The sequence below is a fragment of the Crocodylus siamensis genome, chromosome 2 (genome assembly GCF_052110815.1).
Source record: "Crocodylus siamensis isolate JL-2025a chromosome 2, ASM5211081v1, whole genome shotgun sequence".
Taxonomy (NCBI): domain Eukaryota; kingdom Metazoa; phylum Chordata; order Crocodylia; family Crocodylidae; genus Crocodylus; species Crocodylus siamensis.
The window spans coordinates 58,662,248-58,685,593 of record NC_143396.1 but is presented as its reverse complement, the minus strand read 5'-3'; the positions used below and the strand labels follow the sequence as shown (position 1 = coordinate 58,685,593).

General features: G+C 41.3%; 1 protein-coding gene across 2 annotated transcripts in view; it reads right to left on the bottom strand.

Annotated features, from left to right (window-relative positions):
- Positions 1 to 11,115: 11,115 nt before the first annotated feature.
- TRMT9B (tRNA methyltransferase 9B (putative)) overlaps positions 11,116 to 23,346 on the bottom strand; it is a 51,976-nt gene continuing 39,745 nt past the window's right edge. Inside the window, exon 5 of one of the 2 annotated variants that reach the window (XM_090035993.1) lies at positions 11,116 to 18,454. In XM_090035993.1, the coding sequence (XP_089892119.1) occupies positions 17,397 to 18,454 (1,058 nt within the window). In that variant the 3' untranslated portion in view covers positions 11,116 to 17,396. The remainder of the gene's footprint in view (positions 18,455 to 23,346) is intronic. The other variant, XM_090035992.1, reaches the window with a different exon arrangement.

Here is a 23,346-nt window from a genome sequence, read left to right as displayed (position 1 = left end):
GTAGAATGGACCATTCTTAAACCATCCCATACAGATGCCTACCCAGCAAATCCTTTCTTTCTGCTTACAGCCCATGGTCATGTCTATCTACTGTTTTCCCCAGACAAAGTTTTCATCTATGTAGAGACCTAGTACCTGCTAAGCAACCAAAAACCTGTTATATTTTCCTGTGACACACCTTGGGCACATCTTCACATGCAGTAAGGTGATGTTTCTAATGCACATTAAATTGAGTACCTCCAATGTGAGGTAATAAACAAATGCACATTAGGCTACCTTAATGCACAGTTATGAATGTGCATGGTTTTTTTAAGTGATGCTTAATGCGCAGTAGCCTATTTTACTTTGCATTAGCGTAATAGCGCTTTTTTTACATGACACTTTAATGGACAGTAAAATAGGCTACTGAGCATTAAAGCACATGCATTTGGCACTCAAGGGGCACATCTACACAACCCCAAATGGCAGCTCGAGGAAGCTTCTTTCCCCAAAAGGGATACTGAATGGGCATAATGGTCTTCTCTTTTTTTGGCATTGTTCTGCATACCTGCCAGAAACCTAACAATATTTCAAGTATAGCAAATAACTGACATGTGCCAGATATCCAAAAGTTTCTCCCTTACTAGGTAGTAGAAAATGTAACCTTTTTCATATTTAGCTGGGAACAGACATAACATTTGAAATGGTTCAAATAACTTAGAAATGTCTTCAAAATGTTTCAAAAGACTGTCATACACATGGGTGGGTGGGAGGGATAAAATGCTCTGAAGTGTGACCTGAACGTGACCTGCCTAGAAGGAGCAGGTATGCTTTTGTTCCACTGTATGTCTGAACAGTATGTCAGTCCTCCAGCATCCCACAATGCAGCATTCTTGGGACCAGGGAGGGGGATTAAACTTCCCTTCTCCCAAGTACAGAGCTGCCCTGCTAAAAACTTGCTGCTAGCTGCAACTATGGACTACAAATCCCAGGGGCACCTGGAAGCAGGAAAAGGAAGTGATAAGCAATCCTAAACAATCTGCTGCTCTAATTCTGGACTGAAAAATCTCAGAGACCTGGGGGGCAGCAGAAAGAGGAAGCAAACACACAGCCCATGCTGGCTACATGCCAAAGAGCTATGCTTTAGCACTCCCTGGCTTCTGGCCTGAGCCACTGCAGGTACATGGCTACATTTCGTAAATCAAAACTGAGTGTCTTTCCAGTTGTTTCTCAGTTCAATCTCTGCAATTTAGACTAACCTGCAAAGACTGAACCAGTTCAGCCTCAGGCTTTGTGACTGTCTGTACTTAGCCACAGAGTGTCTGTGACTACTTCACTGGAATAAATGAAACTTATTTTCCAAATAAGCATGCAGTCTTGCATGCCTGCAGACAAGAGGAAATCACATTTAGGACTAAGGTGAGGAGGGTTGACTGTCTGAACGCATAGAGGATCTGGGTGATAGATGGATCTGAAAGAAAGTGAGGCAGCTGCCTGGAAGTATGCTACTATGCTAATGAAGATACTCTGCAGTACCTTTTATTTAAGGCTCTTAAAACACATCATGAAGACAAAGACATCACTGTATTGACAGAGAAACTGTGGTGCATTTAGGTTAAGCAAGCTACGGAAGGTTTATGTAGAGTGAGCAGAAGAGTCGAGGATTAAACTTCTGACCCTGAACTGTCTTAACAGCACTGCCTCCATGACATGGCTTGTGGAGCATACTGGCAGTTTCTCTATGGTACTTTATTGATAGCTTAGAAAAACTAAATCAAAGCTTTCTGATCTGGTAACTGTTTGCTACAGAGTAGCATTTATTCCTCTACTAAATGAAAGGTTTAGAACAGTCATGATTATGTTCTTTCTACAAGTAAACTGTAACTCAAAACACTGAGAAGAGAAAGGATTAAAACTGAGAAGACTCCAAGATTTACTGAAGCAACAGAACTTCACACCACTGAGCTATATATGAGTTACATAGAATCACAGAGAAAAATAGGGCTGGAAGAGACTTTAGGATGTCATTTAGCCCTAACCCCCTGCTCAAAATTGATTTAGAGAGGAATAACCTTTTCATCCATGTTTTTGTAAAATCTGCTGTTAAAAAACTTGTTACCACTTCTTTAGGTAATCTATTCCACAACTAAAATACCCTGATTTGTAGAAAAGTCTTCCTAAAATCCAACCTAAACTTATCTTACTGCATCTAACCACACACATTTTTCTACTCTGAATAGAACCATATACTTCTTGAACACACAGAGAAATGTTTTTTGTCCCGTGTTATATGTGGCATGACCATGCAACAATAATTAGAAAAAAAGGAAACACAGTGATATGATGTGAGATAGCATGAGTGAATTATTTCAATGCAGCTGTTCAGCATTTATGTTGATATACAGCTTACAAGTTCTATTCCTGGCCATCACAGTTACATTCACATTAATAGGAATAGCTGCCACAAAAAGAACCTTAATATTCATCAGATTAACATATCTGTTGATCCAGAAGTTCAGGTCAGGTCAGTCTCCCCAGTCTCATGGATCACACCAGAATTTTAACACTTCTCAAACAGCCAAGGCATCTGAAACAAAGGAAATATACACTAGTACTGCCCTGTTACACTGGCCATGAGCACTAGGGCTTGCTCAAATAGACTCAACAGAAATGAAGTGACTACTGAATATTCACCTGATGGAAGAACTTGTGAAGAGATGCTAACTGAATGCTACAAAGATCAAACTGATCCTGATTCTTACCTGGGAGACTGTAGCTAAAAGAGCCTCCCACAGACTAATGTGCCCCACATTCACCAAAAACAAAACAAACTTAGTGGTTCCCTTTTGGTCTTTAAGCACCAAGACCACAGAATGCACCTTGCAAATATACAAATCAACACCTCTCCTATTTCTCAACTCACCCAACTTCTTCCATGACAAAGTCCAAACAAAAGTTCTTGGGCCAAACTCTAGCTTTCCCTGACCCATAGTGAGTTTGCTAATCTTAACAGAGTAATCAGCTTCAGCTGAAACCACTCACATCTCCCCCTGTGCCCCTCAGCTGGTTGTATGGTAGCCCCTAGGTCAGGGGAGGGCAATTATTTCAGGCAGAGGGCTGCTTACCCAGTTTTGGCAAGCTGAGCAATAGCCCTGCCCCTTGACAGATGCCCTGCCCCCTGATCACCATCTTGGGACCGCTGTCCCAGTGTCTTGGGACCAAGGTCCCAGAACCAGCATCGGCGGGGCCCAGAGTGGGGCGCAGGCCGGTAGGGGTCTGTGGAGCCAGGCTGGGATGAACCAGCAGGGAGAGGGGGAGTGCACCCCCGACCCCGTGCTTGCCAGCAAGGAACAAGCTGGTGCTGAGTGTGGAGGAAAAAAGGTTCCTCCCCCACCCCTCGGCCGGCGCTCCCTGTTGTAGCCACTCGCAGCCCACATGGGCTGTCAGTGGCTGCAGCATGGGGCACCAGCCATGGGATAAGGGAGGGGCTGCTTTTCCTTGTGCTCAGCACCAGCTTGTAACCCACCCCCGCTGCCAGCCGGGACCCCGCGCCAGCTCTGGGCTTGCCCATTAGGGCTGCTCTGCAGCGGCAGCAGCTGCAGCCCCCCCACTTGCCACGCCTGACAGTGTATGCTGTTGCTGCCTACCCAGAGCTCGCACGCTGGGCAGCACAGAGGCAGTGGTGGCAGCCGCACTGCAGCCTACCACGGTGCGAGCTCCGCGCAGGCAGCAGCAGCAGCAAACATTGCCCGGTGCAGCAAGTAGGGGGACCACTTTTCTCCACGCCAAGCAGCTGCTGCCGCCGTGGCACAGCCCTGACAGGTGAACCCAGAGCCAGCATGGGGCCCAGGTTGGCAGCAGGGACGGGTTACAAGCTGGTGCTGAATGCAGGGAAAAGTGGCTTCTCCTCCACCCCATGGCTGGCACCCAGTGTTACAGCTGCTCGCAGCCCACATGGTGCTGCCTGTGCCTGCTTAGGACAGCCCTACTTGGGCTGCAAGCAGCTACAGCAGGGACCACTGGCCACGGGGCGGGGGAGGGGCTGCTTTTCCCCATGCTTAGCATCAGCTTGTTCCCTGCCCGCGGTCCCCCCCACCCTGCTCTTCCCCACCCCTTAACCTGAGTTTCCCGCACCCATAAGTGCAGCCATAAGGAGCCACATGGTCCCAGGCCAGAAACCCCTGTGTGGGGCTTCTGGCTGGGGAGGGCTGGGCCATGTGGGCCCTACTGTTGCAGGAGCCTACTGGGGCTTCCCCTGGGTCCTACTGCCCCTGGCTCCTGTCATCTTTGACAGGAACCAAGGACAGATCAATATTAATTTTCTGAATTTTTTTAGGCCTATTGATCCATCCATGAGTTTCAGTCATAAGCAGAGGAGACAGCAGGATAAAAATAATAACTGATCTTGGTGGAGTGGATGGATCTTTTAGAATATAAAAATCAAGCAAAGATAAATGCCAGGCTCAGAAGGCCAACATTGTAGGTATTTTTGAAAAATCTCACTAGTTAAACATTTCATTGTATAATCAGTATCTAAGTACCTTTCAAATTTTTGCCTCAAGATAGTTACTCCCAAATAAAAAGGGGCTTTGGGTTATCTTTAGCTAACATGTATGTGCGCACATGTGTGAAACAACATAGTTCTGCTTTCTTTATTCTGTTCAAAATTTGTTATTCTAGGAAAAAGAGAATGAAATTTCAAACAGAGGTTGACAGCTCTCTTTTATGGGGAAGCTGAGTGCCAGTTTTCCTTCTCCTCTTTGTCTTATCCTTGTGTAACCCTCTCTTTTGTTCATTTTGCCCGCTGTCATACTTGCTGTGCCTGTGCCCCTCTGATATAATGTTCTTCACTGTATGTCTTTCTGCTGCTCTCTCCTTGTTCTTTAACAGTGTGATAAAATGAGGTCCTGATTGTGTTCGGTTCTAACTGAGTTCAGGGATGTGAAGTTTTAGCACCAAAGGGAAAAGATTTTGTTTTGCTCCTTTTTCCATTTTCACTTTGACTATCTCCATTTGTTTTCCTTTCTCTCCTCTCCTTGACCTTCATTACTGCTTTTTCTCTTTATTAATCTTTTTTTTGCCTCTGTCAGTATCTTCTTTCCCAAGCATCTTTCTCTCCCTTTTCTCCCCTTCACAATATGACCTTCCTGCAGCCAATTCAATCTGTGCTGGCTCTAGAGGCTTGGACATAAAATAACCCTAGAATGAGTTCAGAAACTTGTTAGTCTGAAGCTGCCTTGGAAACTGTCAGATTGTAGGGCCTTTTTACACTTTACACTTACACTTTACACAGAGCTGGCACCAGAGCTCCCCCTCCCCCCACACAGGACCCGCCTCATCCTTGGCACTACCTCACACAGCTTCCCTCTCTCTTGTGATGGGCCATGCTCTACCCACCCTACAGTAGCATCCCGGTGCACTGACTCCAGCTTTTAGTCACCCAGTGGGCTGGCAAGCCATATTCAAAGACCTCACAGGAAGTGGTATCACATCACCCCCCTGAAGCAAAAGTACTTTCATTTCCCGTCGCAGCACCTCAGGCCTCAGAAAACATCTTGGAGGGCCACATGACAACCCATATGTTGGACAAGCCTGATGTAGAGGAAGGGGCCACAGCATCCTGGGATAATGGCGAACTTCAACTTGAGCAGCACAGCTCTGGGGAGTAGCCACAACTTAATGGAGCAGGAGCAAAGTTATGTGGATCACAGATAATTCTGCCCTGGAGTGGCATAACTTTGAGCCACATAAGAAGTGATTTAAGCCACTTTAAGGTGTCAACATGCAGCTAGTCCTGGTGATAAGAGCTGCAGGAGCTGCCTAAAATTACCATGTAACAAGGCTCTTAGTTATAGCATGACTCAGATAACTGAAACCACTCATTCAGCATGTTACAAGGGAAGGGACAAAATCCTGTCAGAGCCTTTGAAACTAACAGGGATTTTGCTACTACTCTAGTGGAAAAAGAATTGATGTGATGTTTCTTAACAGTATCTCAGTCTATCTGCTGTGCTCCCTTTGCTCTTCTATAATCCTGTGTTGTCCCCCTGGAATTATTTAGCTGTTTACAGGTTGATTTCCCCTCCCCACCACCACCACCTTTGACTATTGTTAAATGAAACTTTGAAACAATATACCAGAAAGTAAAAAGAAAATAAATAACAAATGCATAGTTAAAATGATTATACTTTAACATTACAACTGGTAGGAACTCTCAACAACGAACACTAATTGTTTTGCTTAATAGCGTTTCTTTATGGTTTCTCCTAAAGCATAGCCTATTAAATTTAAGAAATAGATTGACTGCCATCTAGTGGGAAACTGACACCATCAGAGCCTTACTAAATCACGGATGAGACAATCAATATTGTTTTATGTTTTGAATATTAACAATTTTTCTGATCAATAGTACATTATAAAATAGTACATTTCTACCTCACAAGGAACAGATCAATAACACCCAGTGGGCCTTATAGGTGCCAATAAATAAACATAAGTTAATCTGTGAGAGTTGTATCCTATTGATTTTCATTAAACCAGGATTTATGACTCCCTTGTAAATACCCGAAAGTATAAATATTTAAGAAATGAAAAGTATGATTTGTGTCTAGATAGTGATCTCTAGTAGCTCTACAGAAGATCTGTACACAGCGCTATTAGGCTGGAATGATGATAAGACTTAAAAGAGTTTTGCTCATTAGAATTTCTATCTACAGTAGTTAGACTGCCATGTGCTTTATCATCCATCCTAATGGACTGACCAGCATCTCTGCAGCAATTTTGAAATGCAAGACAAACATGGGACATTGCTGAGTTATACTTAAATTGCCAAAATGAATGTACATGTGACAGTCTGTGTCACATGTATATTAATCTGGATTGCTAAAATGCTGTTCATTATAGGCCTTGCTGAAAAGTTATTTTAAAAGGCCCAGCCAGAGCTGAATTAAACAGCAGAGGTTCTCTCTTAGGGTAAATGCTCCAAATATAATTCCTGAACAGTGTGAGACAGTGGATCCATGGAGAACAGCATGTCAATTCTTCTAGTACCTATGTCCAAATTTTCCACACCTGGGTGCCTAAAGTTAGGAATGTAAATCTATATGTAAGCACTGTCCTACAAACTGTCTTACCCACATGTATCATTCCATTTAATTCAACAGGCCTATACAATATGCAGCGGGTGTCTCTACATGTGTGCTTTAATATGCAGTAAACTATTTTACTAAACATTAAAGCATTATGTAAAGAACTGTACAATTATGCTAATGCACAGTAAAATAAGCTACTGTGTATTAAGCTTCACTTTAAAAATGTGTGCATTTGGTATAGCACATTGGGGCAGCCTAACGTGCATTTATATAGTACCCCACATTGGAGCTACTAAATTTAATGTGTATTAGGAAGAGGGTATTAATGCACATGTAGACTGCTCAGTAGTTATTCATTGATGTAAGTGTTTGATGTATTGTGCCATAAGGCCACTAAATAAGTGGCATGTTTTTAGAGGTACTGACTGACCATGCCTATTCCAGACTTGCATATTACATTTGACATGGTCTTCTAGAGGAAATCAGTGCAAAATCTTTTCACCATTGGTCTGAGAAAGCTATCTAATTTACATTGCATTAGGTCCTGAAGAAGACTTACTGGGAGCGCTTACAGTGAACAGTTGTATCAGAGCGCTGACTTTCTTTAGTGAAAACTCAAATTGATCATCATCCTAATGAGCCCAGGCAGGACTCTAGACTGCATCCAGAAGGGGCTTTTACTCTTATTATTGCCCATCCAATAGGAAGAAGCCAAAAGAAGCAATTGCTTCATTATCAGGAATAAAGTGCAGCTTATAAAATGTATACCATTAACACTAAAAATTAATTTGTCAAATATAACTTTAACAAACTTACAGCTAAAGAGTTATGAACCGTTTATTTTAGCAACCACTTGTTCTGAATATTTTAACTTATTATTCTGCATGCATTAAGCAGCAAGGTGGTTTGTATTTGTATTTTATACTGCATAAATTCAGTTACTTTGGGCTTGGTCTTAATTAGCTATGAGAGTGTCATAAACTCTAGTTTTTCAGTGTGTTCGGTTCACCATCTCTCATTTTCACTTGAGATTTGGTCTGTGGGATCAGCAGGAACCATAAAACACACTTGATTATTCCAAGTACATAGCGTCTTTCTTGACCTTAATGAAAATACACGGAACTACTGACTTTCCAGTTCTTAGCTTTTAGTGTTTAAAATTTGGAAGAAACTTTTCTTTGCCTTCCAATAGAGGCTTCTAGCCTTCTAGTTCCTTTAGTTACGTAAACACCCACTCCTGCTTTCTCATTCATATTCATACTTTACTCTGTTTCTCCTGGCTCTCTCTCTTTCTGACCCAGTTCTATTTAATTTCTGACTACCTGCTCTTTCACCTCTGTTAAGAATCTTCCTGGCTGCTTTCTCCTGAAAACTTTATCCCTCCCTTTTTTGTTTTCACCCTCTCTCTGAACCCTTTTGGTCAACCTTTTCAATTGTTTCTACTTGCTCTCATGTAGGGATCTGGCACACAGGTAACAGAAGAAAGTTATCCATCAGTAAGTGATAAAAATCCTAACAGAGCCTTCTATTGTTCATACTGCGGGTGTGTTAGCAACAGCCTAGGCCTAACTAGGAAAATTTCCCCTTAAATCATTCTATTCCTGTCCCCAACAAATTCAGACCAAACCAGTTTCAGCAAGTATATGAGGGCTTGAAAACCCTGAGTGTACACCTCTATGCCATGTTGGCACTTCTCTGATAATACTATCTTGTTCTCCAGAATCAGCTTTTATTAAACAAAACTGTAAGTCTCTAGATATAGTCTGAAAAAGAAAACCTCAAAAATGTAAACAGAATGCAACCAATGCAGAGATTGTTCTGTCTCTGGTTCTAACAAACCCTTGTTGCTGCTATTTAGCTCCTCTCTAAGGCAGGACTTTGTTAGGCCACATTGTTGAAAAAATGTCATTTTAAAGCAGGTCTGGGGATGCACCGTGTCTTGTTCCTTATTAATTCCACCAGTCTGGCATTTTCTCTGGTGCTGGGCGCAGCCCATGCCCAGTGTCGGTCCCAGGTGACAGGGCAGCCTCCTCTCATCCAGGACACAGATCCAGGGACTGGCACCCCTGGGAGGGCTGCCAGGCTCTGTCAGACTCCCCCCGGGGTGCAAGCCCCCAAACTGCATACCAGATGAGAGAAGGCTGCTGCTGCTGCTATCACCTGTGACCAGCACTGAAGCCAAGTGAGCCCAGTTTCAAAACTCGAAATGTTTTGAAACTTTCAAAACATTTGCAGTGCCCTCATTTGCTTTCAAAGCTGTTTCAAACCCTTTCGTTTCATTTCAGTTTTGCAGTTTTGAGATCGAAACCCCCCCCAAACCAAACTTCCTCCACTCCGTTTCCCTCCTCCCATTCTGAAAACAGCTCTGAGGCTAGGAGGCAGGCAGACAGCGTTCCCTCTAAGCTGTGCAATGTGTGCGGCTGTGCAGGCACATTCATGCCGCGCCTGCATAGCCATGCACACCACACAGCTTAGAGGGAACACTGCAGACAGATGCAAGTTACTGAAAATGCTGTATTTTGAAATGTCTTCTTCTGAACCTTCATGCAACAAGGGTTCAGATTTTTGTGGGATAGGGCCTTTTAAAGCACTTTGCAGCTGTACACTTATGTTTGGTCATGGCTGTAGAGCACTTTCAGGAACCGGATCAGGTAAAAACTGTCACTTCTGTCTGTGCCTTAGATGTCTGGTGTTCCTTAGAAGACAAAAAACTGTTCATTTTCTCTCCCTCCTTTTCTCTAGCTTTCACTCACAACAAATGTAAAATCACTGTGTATAATTCACAGGGCAAGGAGTCTGTCTTTTTTTTGCTTTGTAAATCACCTAGCATATTTTTGCTGATGTAACAAAAGTAAGAACAAACTACTTGGTACTCTCACAGAAAATACAGGTCACTTTTTCACACCAGAAGAGGGCAACCTAATACCATCCTACAATCCCAGGTTTCACTAAACTGCACTTGTGCTTTGGCAAAGCAAATTTAACTCATCATATATAACGCAGAGCATGAGGGAATCACTCTCCCAGAATGTTTTCAGGTTCTTACTAGTAAAATTTACCTTTTGTTTTCTTCCAACATACTTCCTCTTCAGTTTGGAGATGTCTGAGTCACTACAGTCAAGGTTCGCTCCTCTAATTTTTTAGGCATTCATAAGCATGAAGGAAAATACTGCAGTAGAAGATGAATAGGCTCCTGAAACTAAATGACACATTTATTTTAAGCTGAGCACAAGTGCACAAGCCAATATAGTGGTGGAAATTGATACTAGCACTGTAAGGAAAGCAACAGTCACTAAAAGGCAAACAGGTGAACCTTGATTTTGATCTAGGATGAGATTATTCTCAGCAAGGGAGAATGTAATCTAAATGTATGCGTAAATAACATATTGGAAAAGATATAATATGACTAGTACTAGGGAGAAATACCATCCACTTATTGGTACTATTAAAAAGCTATGAAGCCCTTTAAACCAGTGGTCAGTAACCTTTTCAGGCTATAGGCAAGATTCACCCACTTTGGGTCAAGGCTGTGTAGATAGTGAGGGGGGAGCTAGGACCTGGACATGACTGCCATTTATACCTGCTGTGGCATGGCGCATCTGCCACTGCCATTTCTCCCCTCTTTGGTACAAGGTGGGGTGCAGCTCCAAGTCCATGGACCAGAACAGTGGCTCTGGAGCCTGGATCTAACCCACTGGTTGGAGGTTGCTGACCTCTTACTTACATTCATCCAAAGAGTGTACATGGTGAAATAAGAGTACATAGAAGAGCTGAGACAATCCGACCACCTTAACATTCATGCCACTAGTAAAATTCCTGTTGTCCTAAAGCAGAGGTTAAAGGAAGAGCTAAATACATACTTCCATTCCTCTGTGAATAGTAAGCAAAGCAAGAGAATAGATTGGCTTACTGGCCACTTTAGAAAACATGAATCACAGAGAGAAAATAATTTTTTATTTTTTTTTTTTAAAGGCAACAGGACCTAGAAAAACCTTACTATTTGGTTCTAAAGGGCTGAACATAGATCAGCTTGGATATCAAACTGGTATGATCCAAAAAATACTGAGCAGATTACTCTAACAGCAAAAAGCTTCTCAATCTGAACAACCAGCAAGAACTTCCCATACAGAGTTGCCAGTGGATATGTCATCTTTATTAATGTATCTTAAAATATGTAACATCTGCAAGAAATAATATTTTAACTAAGCAATAATTAATTTCAGCCAAATGATGGTTCATATCTGAAGTGATTACAGTGTGGTATTTAAACATAAACTTGGCCAGAAGATTTGAAGTTACAGTCATAGGTAACTGCCAGAATAAATGCATAAGATTTACAAGTATGAGACTCACCACAGATATTAAACTGTATATTTTAAAATTAGTAATACTGAAGCATCCAAGTTGTACTGCATATGAGCCCAACTCCTACAAATACAGTTCCCTCCTGTGGTGCACCATTAAAGTCAATTCACTGCAGACAGGACAATAAATATGGTCAAATGCAATTACAGGATAAGAGCCATGGTTTTTAAATCAGGCCACAGTCAGATTGCTCATTAACAGTGCTATGCAGCTCTAACATGCATACATCTTAACCAAATGTGATTTTAAAATGTACATATACCTAAGAGAAATATAAACATGTATCACAAAAGAACACCATCACGTGAGTATACAGCCTTTATCACTCATTTGTGCTTTTAAAACTATTTCCCTCTTCAGCTTGGAAGAAGGTAAAAATTAATTACATTTTGTAGAAAAACAATTGTGTTCACTATATAAATATTCACACTTACTTCAAAAAAGGCAGAATGACATTTATCAAAGATTGTAATTTTACAGTTCCATCAGAAAAATAAGTTTGTTCAGTTGTAATCTGATATGTTCTTTCTTATTGCCGGTGTTCATTTAGATTACATATTTTAAGAGTTAACCAGATAGCAGCACGTGTTCAGTCAATTCAGACTGGCAATGTTCAATAGCAAGTTATAAAGGAAGGAAACAGGGCATCTTTCATTGTGTGACCAAGATGTCTCCAAATACGCCTTAAAAATGGCTTCAAAATCTAGTGAGCCAAAACGTTATCTCTAGGAAAGATACAGTGCAAACTGGAGAGACAAATCCAAATTCTACTCCTGTATTTTAGGAACCATCTATACCATTGCCTGAATAAGTCGGGGGTGGGAGGTAAGGCTACCAAGAAATAAATCCTTTATGCATGTGCTCAGACCTGTAAATAAAGCAAAATAGACACCTTGGACCAGCCCTGAGCATCTCTCTCAGAACAGTCTGAGTCTGGCACCTGGGCAAGCCTCACTAAGCAACTTAGGACTGATCCCAAGATTTCTTTACTGTCTAATTTATAAGCCTGCCCACATGCATTGTACAGAGCTTATTTCTCAGTGCTGCTCCCATGTTCACTTGGGAAGTAATTCAGACATAATCTCAAGGGCCAAATCCTGCTGTTCTGTCATTACTGAGCTCATCTATACGTGCAATTAATGAACAACAATAAACTCCAGTACATATCGCATCAGAGTTTATTGTTTCTGGGTGCCACGTTTGAATGTGTGCCTGCAACCACAGCACATTGAGCTGGGGTGGAGCAGTCCTGGCTGGCAGGTGGCCTTGAGGGTCAGCGTGCCAGTCTGGGACTGCTCTGACCCAGCTCAAATTGCTGTGGAGCAGTTGGCTGGGGCATGGAGGCTTCAGGAAGGAGCTAGCCAGCAGTAAGCCCCTGCACTGAAGCACCCTTGTGCCCCAGCCAGGCTCATCAGCATCTACATGTGCATTGCTGCGGAGTAAAAAACTCTGCCACAGCATGTTACTTGTATTTACAGGAACTAACCTGTGGCAGAGTTAATTAGTTTACTCCATCGTAATAGCACTGCACATGTAGATGCTCAGATGTTTACTGTGGAGCTAATTAGTCAAGTCTGCAGTAAATATCTCATATAAATGTGCCCACTGAAAGTCTTGTTTTGTAAGATGTGCAGGAAGTTTATGTACGTAATGTTAATTATGGACTTCTCAATAGCATTTTCACTTTTCTAAATGTGCTAAAATATGAAATAGGGGCCAGATTCTATTCACCCATTAGGCATGTAAGTGAACTCAGGTACCTAAGTGTAATTCTGTTCTATTCCACCCTGTTCAAATACACTGAAGCATCTACTTCTGTAGCACACTGTCATTCTACGCTTAAGACTGAGTCAAAAAAAGCTGTAATGAAGAGGAGCACCCCGCCATCTTTGCATTAATTGTTTTTCAGCAACTTAAGCAAGATGGAATAGAATCATACTTAAGCACCTAAATCCACTGAAGCACTTAATAGGTGGACTATAATTGGCCTTAGTATCACAAGCAGCTTCTTTTAGTAATGTCATGCTGATCAAGATAAAGGAGGGTAATCAAAAGAGACATTAAAAGCATTAAGAGAAGAGATGAGTTCTTACAGCCTTACCCAGTCTTTACATAAAGGAAGAAAAGGTCTGATTCAAATACCTGCTGTGCAGGATGCTGTTTTATGATCTGGCTGCTCCCTAGCTGTTAGGAGTTTTGTCAAATGAAGGCTTTGTAGCCTCAGAGGGAAAAAAACCAGGGGAGGAGTGTACCAAAAAATAATTGATCATAGGATAAATAGTGTCATCAATCTCCCTCATATGTAGACCAATGCAGCAGTCACAGTTTAAAACCAGAAGAGGAAATCAAATAAGAAATAATAATTGGGAATATCTATGATGTGGCTGGACCTGCTCAAACCAAGAATCACAGTAACACCAAAAGCAAATACCTTTAAAAACACCTGACATGACAGGTTTTATTCAGCCAACTAACAGAAGAATTGGAGTTTAGAAAGTTAATTTAGATGTTCACAAGAAGAAGATGCCACCCAAGGAAAAGCAAGAATTGAAAAAACTACTTAATTTTGTGAAAATTAGTTTTCATGCTGAAATCTGACATTTGAATACTGCAGGACGGACTCTGCAAAAATGTTGAACAAAAATGCAATGCTTTTGCTCTGTATGAATTAAAACTGGCTGCCAACTTACTTTTTTTATAATGCCAGTTTCTAAAGAACTTTTGGTAGCCAGATAAAGGGTGTATTATTAAAGTTGGGTGCCTAAAAATAGCTAAATGAATAATTAAACCCCTACAAAAAGGGGACTTGGCTTCCATGGATTTTGAGCACTCAAGAGTCCCAAGGAAATATCCATCTGGAGGCAACCAAGTTTTAAAATGTCATCGGACTTCCTAACCTTAGGCCAGGGCTGTCCAACTGGTGGCCCAGAGGATTAAATTGCAGACCCCCAGCTCCTGCCTACCTACAACAGCAACCAAAGTCTGTGGGCTCCCCCACCCTCCTCTGGCTTCTGTTTCCTGTCTCTACCCCAGGGGGTAGGGCAGTGCAGGGAAAAGCAAGGGGAGCTGAGGGCAACTCTGCAGCCATGCATGGAGTAGGGGGTTGGGAGGGGGGCAGAAACAGGGTTGCACAATTGATGCAATGGTGAGGGGGTACCACAAAGGTATGCATTACAACAGAGGGGATTTGTGCTCACACATCCACAGTCTGCAGCATGAGGGGCAGGGGGAGGGGCAGGAAGAGAAGAGCTGCATTCACATGCCTATGCAGTACAATGGGTGGTGGGACACCCAGTTCAGTGGTAGAGTATGGGGTGTCCATGTAAACACATGATACAGTAAGGAGAGGGGTGTGGAGGGAATGTCCATGCAGCCTGTGGCTCAGCTGGTGCAGGCCCTGTGCCCCGTTAGGCTAGAAAGAGTCCCAGGAGCTAAATAATCTTTGCTTTGGTTCGGTGTTTACACCATTAGGGCAGACTTCATTTTTTGGCAGGGGAAGGAATGACATAGTTACTCTCTTCTGCATTTTTAGAACAAAGTGGGGGAGAGGGGGTGGAATACAGTGGTACAAATAAACATAATCTGGTCAGTGAGGAAAAACAATGAAGGTTGGTCTATTAAGACAACATTAGCATAGGAATATATATTATTGAATGTAAATTGCTAGTAGGCAGCTACATAGGGAAGTATTCTTTTCCATCCAAGTGTACAACTAAACAACCCAAGAACTCTCAACTTACATATTGTAAATTGGGTAAAGTTTTGAAAGCACTTACAGCAGGCTTGCTACTTCATTGCTGCTGTTAAGACTCCTATATACTAAGCATCTCCAGTAACATCCTGGACGATTTAATTATGAGGGTCAAATTATTTACTTAAAAAGCTGCAGATACAGCGGGGCGGAACCTCAACTAGTGTGAATTGATTTAGTTTCACTGACATAAGTAGAATCAATGGACCAGTTTTCACCAGTGTAATTCCAGCAAATCCAGTTTTGCTATTGAACCAATGAACCAGATTTTTATGTTCTTCCTCATGTGACATACAACTTTATGTTACAATCTATTGCTGGTTGCAATCAATCAGGTTACTTGAGGAGCCAAATGCTGCTCAGCATGAGTCAAGGTGGTATACTACAATACAATGGCTGTATGATTGAACAGTGCACTCAGCAAACTTACCCTTGTTAATAAGTTGCATTTTACTAAGGGAAGAAAGTTATCAAAATTATGCTGTAGGCTTTTTTTGGTTTCCATCACCAAGAGACATCAGGGACTGTTCCTTTTCAAATGTGGAAGACACGGATTTTAAGGATTTTTTGATCCAATTCCCAATACTGTATTTTATCGCATACAACATGCACCCCTCCCCAAATAAAACATGCACCTCATCTTTGGAAGGCAAAATATAGAAAAAATATTTTTTACAGCTTGATGACTAACTGTGCGATATAGTCATAATGGGAAACATAAAAAGGTCCAGGAGGTGTGGCATTGGGAACTTTTTCAGGTGGCAGACTGTCTTCTGTAATGCCACACATCCAGGACACTACATTCCCAAGAGGACTCACTCCATGTCACACAAGTTAGATCCCAAACCCTTTCAAAGGGCAGTAGCAAGACTGTTAGTTCTTTACTATAAGTCGTTTTTTTTAACATAAGCTCCTGTAAATAAAGTGCTGTTTCACATAACAAGACTCATCAAAATACTACCAGCACCTCACTTGCTACTTTAAGCACAACCTACAGTGCTCAGTCAAAAGCTATGGCTGTGAGAGGGTTAACACAAGAGGCTGCCCCTTCAGTTTGCTGAGCAAACACAAGCACCAGCCATCTTGACAGCTGCATGGTCTGCATAATGTCTCAAGGCACACTGCTTTTCCAGTGAAGAAACCAGTCTCCTCACTTAAAACACACAGCCCAGTTTTCAGGGGCTGATTTTGGGGAAAAAGATTCATGAAGTACGTGAGAAAATACAGGATTGTATTTCTTGAACTCAAGTCTTCTGCCTCTCTGCATTTCTCTGAACGTGTTTAAGACAAAAGAAAGCAAACTGTGTCACCTAACTGAGTTGATGCAATATAATAGCCAAGAAATCTTTTTGAACTAAGCTATGATGTATTGGAATCATACTAATTTCATGTAGCCCCCGTGTATATGCATATCACATAAATTTGATTTTCCCTACATGTTAAATTAGTTAATGGGTTATTAATACTAGTCTTGGTAAACTTTATTTACAGATGACCAAAAACATCTTCTAAAACCATAGAAAATAAGTTAATTTCTTTCTGATGGAGAATACATAAGACTGAATACCAACCCAAAGTATAAACTAATTTATTTAAAAAAAACCAAAATCTTGATCACATGCAGCTGACTCATTTTCTCCAGACTGTGAAAAACAAATAATAAATTACTCAGGGCTTGATCTTCCAAATGCTTATGCCCATGAATGAACTTTACCAACAATAATAAAAGTATCATGGGATCATTCTAAACTACAATAATGTAATGTAATTAAGCACATGCTTAACTTTAAACATGTGCTTAAGTCCCCAAATAGGCATCTTAGAAGCATGGGACTGTAGAATCAGGGGGATACTGAGTAAAGTAACACACACCCTTAAGTGTTTGCAGGACCAAGCCTCACTGTTGTCAAGAGGAATATTTATCATAAGAGATGCCCCAATCCTTATCTTATAAAAATTCTCTCTTTTTTAATAAAAATACACTTTAAAAACTCAGACATTTGCTAAAAGCAATATAAAACTCTCAGGTTTGAACTTTGTAAAAGCCTATCTTTAACAAAACGTAAGTGTCATTTGCCACATACATTCTTATTTACAGTATTTACAAATAAATATACACAGCAAAATCAGGAATGGATGGCACACACCTATGTAAGACAGAAATTCAATTTTACCTTGCACAATCACAAAAATACAAGCAGCAGCTCAAATTACGCAACCTTGAAGTTTTTGTGTTGTTCTGTTTGCAGTGATTTTCCTAACTTCTCTGCAATTATGCACCAGTTCCCATGATCATAGCAAGAAGAAAGAATCTGAAGCTCAGGCACATTCTCTCCTACTAGACAGCATAGCTCCCCTTCCCGAAAAACATGGTAATAACGCATGAAGGCTTTTGTATCCAATGTGCCAGTAGTCTGATCTCCAACAGCCACTGCTGCATCCAAAATTGAATCAGTAGAGTCTGTTGTTGAAGTTCTTTTAAAGAGTTTGCTAGCCGGAGACTTATCATCTTCATCCTTCTTACAAGTACAGCTGCAATCTTTGTCTTCCATAGGACCACTTAATGATGATGTTTCTTCATGCTTGCTCTGAATGTCGTGCTCTCCACTTAAAGTTCTCGTTGCATTTGAGGCTGCCATCCATTGTGTTTTCCCAAGAGAGACATTTTCCAGAAACACTTCATCATCATCTAAACTTCGTTCTTTTAACAACGGCCCAGGATGACCTAAATCTAAACTGCAGTGCCTTGAAGGCTGAATGGATATTGCACTATTTGTCCATCTGCCTATGTTCTTCTCCTGCTTCACCTTTTCAGGTTGCTTTCGCAAGGCTGATTCATCAAGGGATCTAGAGAAAAACCACAAACGAAAAGATCTCCCCAGTGATCTATAGAATCTGTTTTCTTCTTCAGACATTTTCATGCAACAGGTTCCCGGTAAGCAATGGTCTGTACTGTGGGAATGTTTTGAATCAAAATCCAGTTTAGGATTAACTGTGTAAGTGCACTCAGAGCCTGTAAATTGTTTTAGGTGTATATCCTGATTGTTAGCATTAAGTTCATTCTTATCCCCAGTCTGATTTGATTCTGAAAAAGGCCGGGAGCACAAGGCCCTATTCCAAGGAACAAATACATCTTGTTTCTCAAAGCGACGATTCTTTTGTTCCATAGCCCAAACATAAATCATCATCTGGCCTCCAGGCATCAACACCCTGGCCATTTCCTTTATTGCTTTGATTCTCCTCTGTTTTGTTGAAAAATGGTGAATCACTGTGAAGGCAGTTAAATTTAAAGGTATGTTAAATATTACTCCTGCTTCTTTATTTCCCTCCTTCATGCTTAAAAGCCCTTTTTTAGTTAATTTGGTGTCCAGGAAATATATTTCAGACCAACAATACTGGAACTAGAAATCTTCTCTCAACCACAGAGTACATATAGCAAAAGGCAAACACAATGCAAGCCTCCTCTTTACCTTCTTGACAACATGCTTTACCTAGAGCTAGTTGCAAAAACATAAGCCAAACTATTTGTCTTCAGAAAACCAAGCCTATTGAAATACTCCACAAAATTGTGTCACTTTTTAAAATAAATTTTGCTTTGGAAAAAAAGTCTGGACAAGGTCAAAATAATTCTTTCCAACATTTTCTAAATGAAGTGTCATTCTGAGGTAATTTATCTTTTGAACTTTTTAATTGTGTGTATTTTTTTAGAGAATTAAATCAAAGCAATTTTGATCGTTCTGAAACTAAATTATTTTCCTTTGTAAGGAATTTCAAAACTTCAAGGTTTAACTCTAATATGCCATTAAACACATTTTGAAATCTCTGGATGTTTCAGGAAATAAATCTTCTGTCTCTTTCAAGGTCCAACTATCTTTACCCCTGTCCTGAAGGGACCACCTCCAATGGTCAAAGAATGGCTGAAGGCATGAACAGATGACATGGTTACACCAGCAAATCAGTATCACACTGGTGTGAAAAATTGCAAACAAACAATATACACCTTAAAACTACAGTAACCTGGTGAAGATTTATCCCTGAAATAATCTGGGGTAAAACTATTGTGTAAATTGCATCAGTTTCATTATTGTCTCTCCACATCCATCCCAGAATAGCTGTTTGCTCATAAACTTCATGACAAGGAAAGCATGAAGTCAGCAGAACTAAGAGACTGGATTTCAAAAAATTGGATTTCAACTGATTCAAGGAGATAGTAGGTATGGTGCCGCGGGAGGAGAAACTGAAGGATAAAAGGGGCTCTGGAAGCTTCTAAAAGAATAGCGTCTTGTTGAAGTTCCCAACACAATGGGAGCACAAAAGAGTGGCAACATACCAATGTGGCTACCAAGCAAACTTCCAGGATGCCTCATAATACAGCATACAGACAATGAAAAGATGGGTAGGTCACCAAGTAAATATACCACAAAATAGCAAGAACCTGCAGAAACAAAATCAAAGTGGCAAAAGTGAAAAAAAGAGTTTCACCTGGCAAGAGAAGTTACAGTTAATAAGAGGAGGTTCTATAAATATGCTGGTCAGAAAAGGAAAAACAAGAAAGCTTTGGGTCCACTGCTTAAAGCTAAGGTGACCAGTTAACAGAAGATTCAAAGAAGGTGAACCTAATCAATAGCTACTTTGCCTCCGACTTCACAGAAAATTAAGCTGCAGTGAAACAACTAATAAGGATTATTTGGATAAGGGAGGGGACAAGCTGGAAGTTGAGATAACAGCTTTTGACAGGTCCAAATTAATAAATCTGATAAATCGTCAGGGTCTGATGAACTTTAATCCCAAGGTACTAAGGGAACTAGCAGAAATCTCACAGACCTTGACAATAATATAATGAAATCATGGGAGACAAGTGAGGCAGCAGAGGACCAGAAGAAGGCCAGCATAGAGTCCCTCTTTAAAAAAAGGGGAAAAAGGAAAACCTGGGGAATAACAGACTAGTTAGTCTCACCTCAACACCTGGGAAGCTACTGGAGCATATCAGGGAAGTAATTTATACACATCTGGAAGAGGAAAGGCTGATCACAAGCAGCCAGCATGGATTTACTAAGAACAAATGATGCCAAACAAATCTGGCTGTCCTTCTTTGACAAAATAAATAGGTGGATGAAGGGAATGCAATGGATATAATGTACTGGACTTCAGCAAGGCTTTTGACAAGCTTACACATTTAGGCCAGATAAAATTACTACAATGTGGATAAACAACTGGTTCACTAGCAAAGGGGAATTATAAATGGATCCATATTCAAATGACAGAAAGTTCCAAGTGGAGCCCACAGGGGTCTGTCCTGGGCCCAGTGTTGTTCAACATGTTTCTTAATGATTTGCCAACTGGAATAAATAGCTTCTTGAGCAAAGTTGCAGAGGGAGGACACTAAACTGTGAAAGAGTGCAAACATACTGAAGGACATAAGCACAATTCAGAAAGATTTTGATAGATTAGGAAGCTGGGCAAGAGCCAAGAGGATAAAATTAAATACTGACAAATGCAAGATGCTATACCTCAAGAATCAAAAACCTAAATATGAAATGGGTGACAACTGGCTGGGTGGCAGCACTACAGAAAAGGATCTAACAGCCTGGATGGAATAGAATCAATACAAGTCTGCAGTGTGATGCAGCTTCACAAAAGGCTGCAGTCAATAGGAGTTTTTCAGTTTTGGGCTGCATCAACAGGCACATCAGGTGCAAGACACAGGAGGTGACAGTGCCTCTTTATTTGGCAAACCAAATTATGAGGTTGACGGAAACAGGCAACTTCAGCTTGCAAGATAGGTAGTTAAGACGGGATAGGATAGCAGCCTTAAAATATCTGAAGGTGTCCTATAAAGAGCATAAAGAAGGAGCACACCTTTTTTCCATTGTTACAAAGAGCAAGACATATCCCAGTGGCTTGAAGTGGCAGCAAAGTAGGTTTAGATTGGATATCAGGAAAAACCTCTTCACTATTACAAAAATAAAGCAGTGGAATAGACTGCCTAGGGAAACTGTAGAATTTTCATCACTAGAAATTTTCAATAAAAGGTTGGATAAGTATTGGTCAGGGAAGATCTAGGAGTAAGTACGCTGAAGTTGCTTTTTGAAGCACACAGTTGGAAGCCCAAAAGGTCCGTTCCCCTGCCCTCCTCCCCCAACCCCACAAACTGGAAGATAATAGGGCTGTGCGAAGCTTTGGTCACTGATTTGATCTGGCAGAGATTCAGCCCAATTCAGCAGCCAAATCTCCAAATCCAAATCGAATCAGGAGACCTTTTAATCTCTCCAAATCGAATCGGAACGCTCCAAATTGATTTGGAGAGATTCGATGATTCGGACATGGACATGGCTTTAAATGTTTTTTCTCCACCTCCCAGCTTCATGTTCCCGCCCCCACAGAACCCATCTCTCACACACCCTAGAGCAGGGATAGAAGCCTGTCTGGCTCACCAGCCCTGTAGTGGCAACCCAGAGCTGTACTTCCTAGTCACACCCCCTGCTTGCCAGTCCTCAAGTGGCAAGTCGTAGCTGTGCAGGTAAGGGGCAGTCAGAGAAGTTTTTTAGCCTTAGGGTGTGACTGTTCCAAACTCAAAGTTTAGCACTAATACCCCTGAGCATTTGAACAGCTCAAAGTGCAATGTGTAACAAGGTCGTTAGAAAAGGGAGTTCTGGTTCTCCAGTTAAAGGTGAGATTTGTGGAATTATGTTTGCTGTCCCCAGGTTGCAGAGCAGAATGGAGGGTGTTTGTTTGTTCCTACGCTTCTGGGCTTTCCTGGTTGTCTCACAGAGCCAGGAAGGAATTTTTCCCACTTCTATTGCTACGCATAGAAGGGTTCTTTTTTTGTCTTCCTCAGAATCACTGAGTGCTAGCTGCAGCCAAGGCTGGAGATTTTGACTGCCATGTGCCAATGCTGCTGCTGGGATTCTAACTCAGAGGCCTGTTAGAGGGCCTTGCCCCTCTGCTCAAGGTCAGACCAATCACCACATTTGGGATCAGGAGAGAGGTTTACTGCACAGTTTGACTGGTATGGATTGTGAGGGTTTTGCCCTCCTTGTTATCAGGGAGCATGACCCTCTCCTTGGACGTCTCAAGTGCATTTTAACAACCCTTGAAGCAGCATGACACTGACAGCCCTTATCCTCCTGCTTTACCATTGCAGATTACAGTGGTTTTGGTATATTTGGACAATATACCTTGTCATTATATGACAGGATTGACTGTATAATTTTAAGAATAGGTTAAGCAAGGACTTGTATGGGATGGTTTGGATAGAGATGATCCTGCTGCACACAGGAGATTGAACCAGATGACCTCAAGAGGTCTCTTCCATTCCTACTTTTTATGATTCTGTGATTACCTACTCCCTGGGTTCCCAGCAGTGAGGCATAGGAATATAGATATCTATCAGATGCACCTACTCCAGATCAGCTGCCTGTCTGTTTCCTAATGATCAGGTAATTTACACTGGTATACAAAGGATGTCAATTACACCAGGAAATGTATTTTTCCTTCACCACCTAAGACTCCATGTCCAGTTCACCCACTGGGATCCTGCTGAAATTTACAACTAACAGTAGTATTAACTGATCCAACCTGTTCATATCAATAGGCATTTATAAACATGCTATGAGAGGCTAGGAGTGAAGGGGGACACTTTTATTAGTGCCCAAAGTATTACATGTATCAGTGTAATAATAAGAATTACTATTATTAAAGTGCCTGAAGCATTACATGTATCAGTGTTCCCATGCTGAAAAATGGTAGCGGGCACCTTGAAATAAAGCTTGTCCAACAAGCTTTACTTTAAAGTGCCCCACAGCCATTTTTTCACTGTGGGGACACTGATACATATAACACTGGAGTCTGCTGGACTGCAGTAATTCTCATGCTTCAGCAAACTCAATTACAGTGCATGAAGCAGCCTCCCTGAACATGTATAGGAGCCCATTATGTTCAATGAACTACATGGCTAACAGATGGTACAATAAAAACTTCTGGTCAATACTAACCTAGAACAAATTCACGTCAGTGACAATATCATATTGTTACTGTACCCTGAGCTATCCACTCTTGCTGTATGCAACAGAATTAAATTACATTTCATTTTTATATGTTGTTCACTTTTTTTCCCCTAATATTCAGAGAATTAAGTAACCTTGAATACAGAAAACGTAA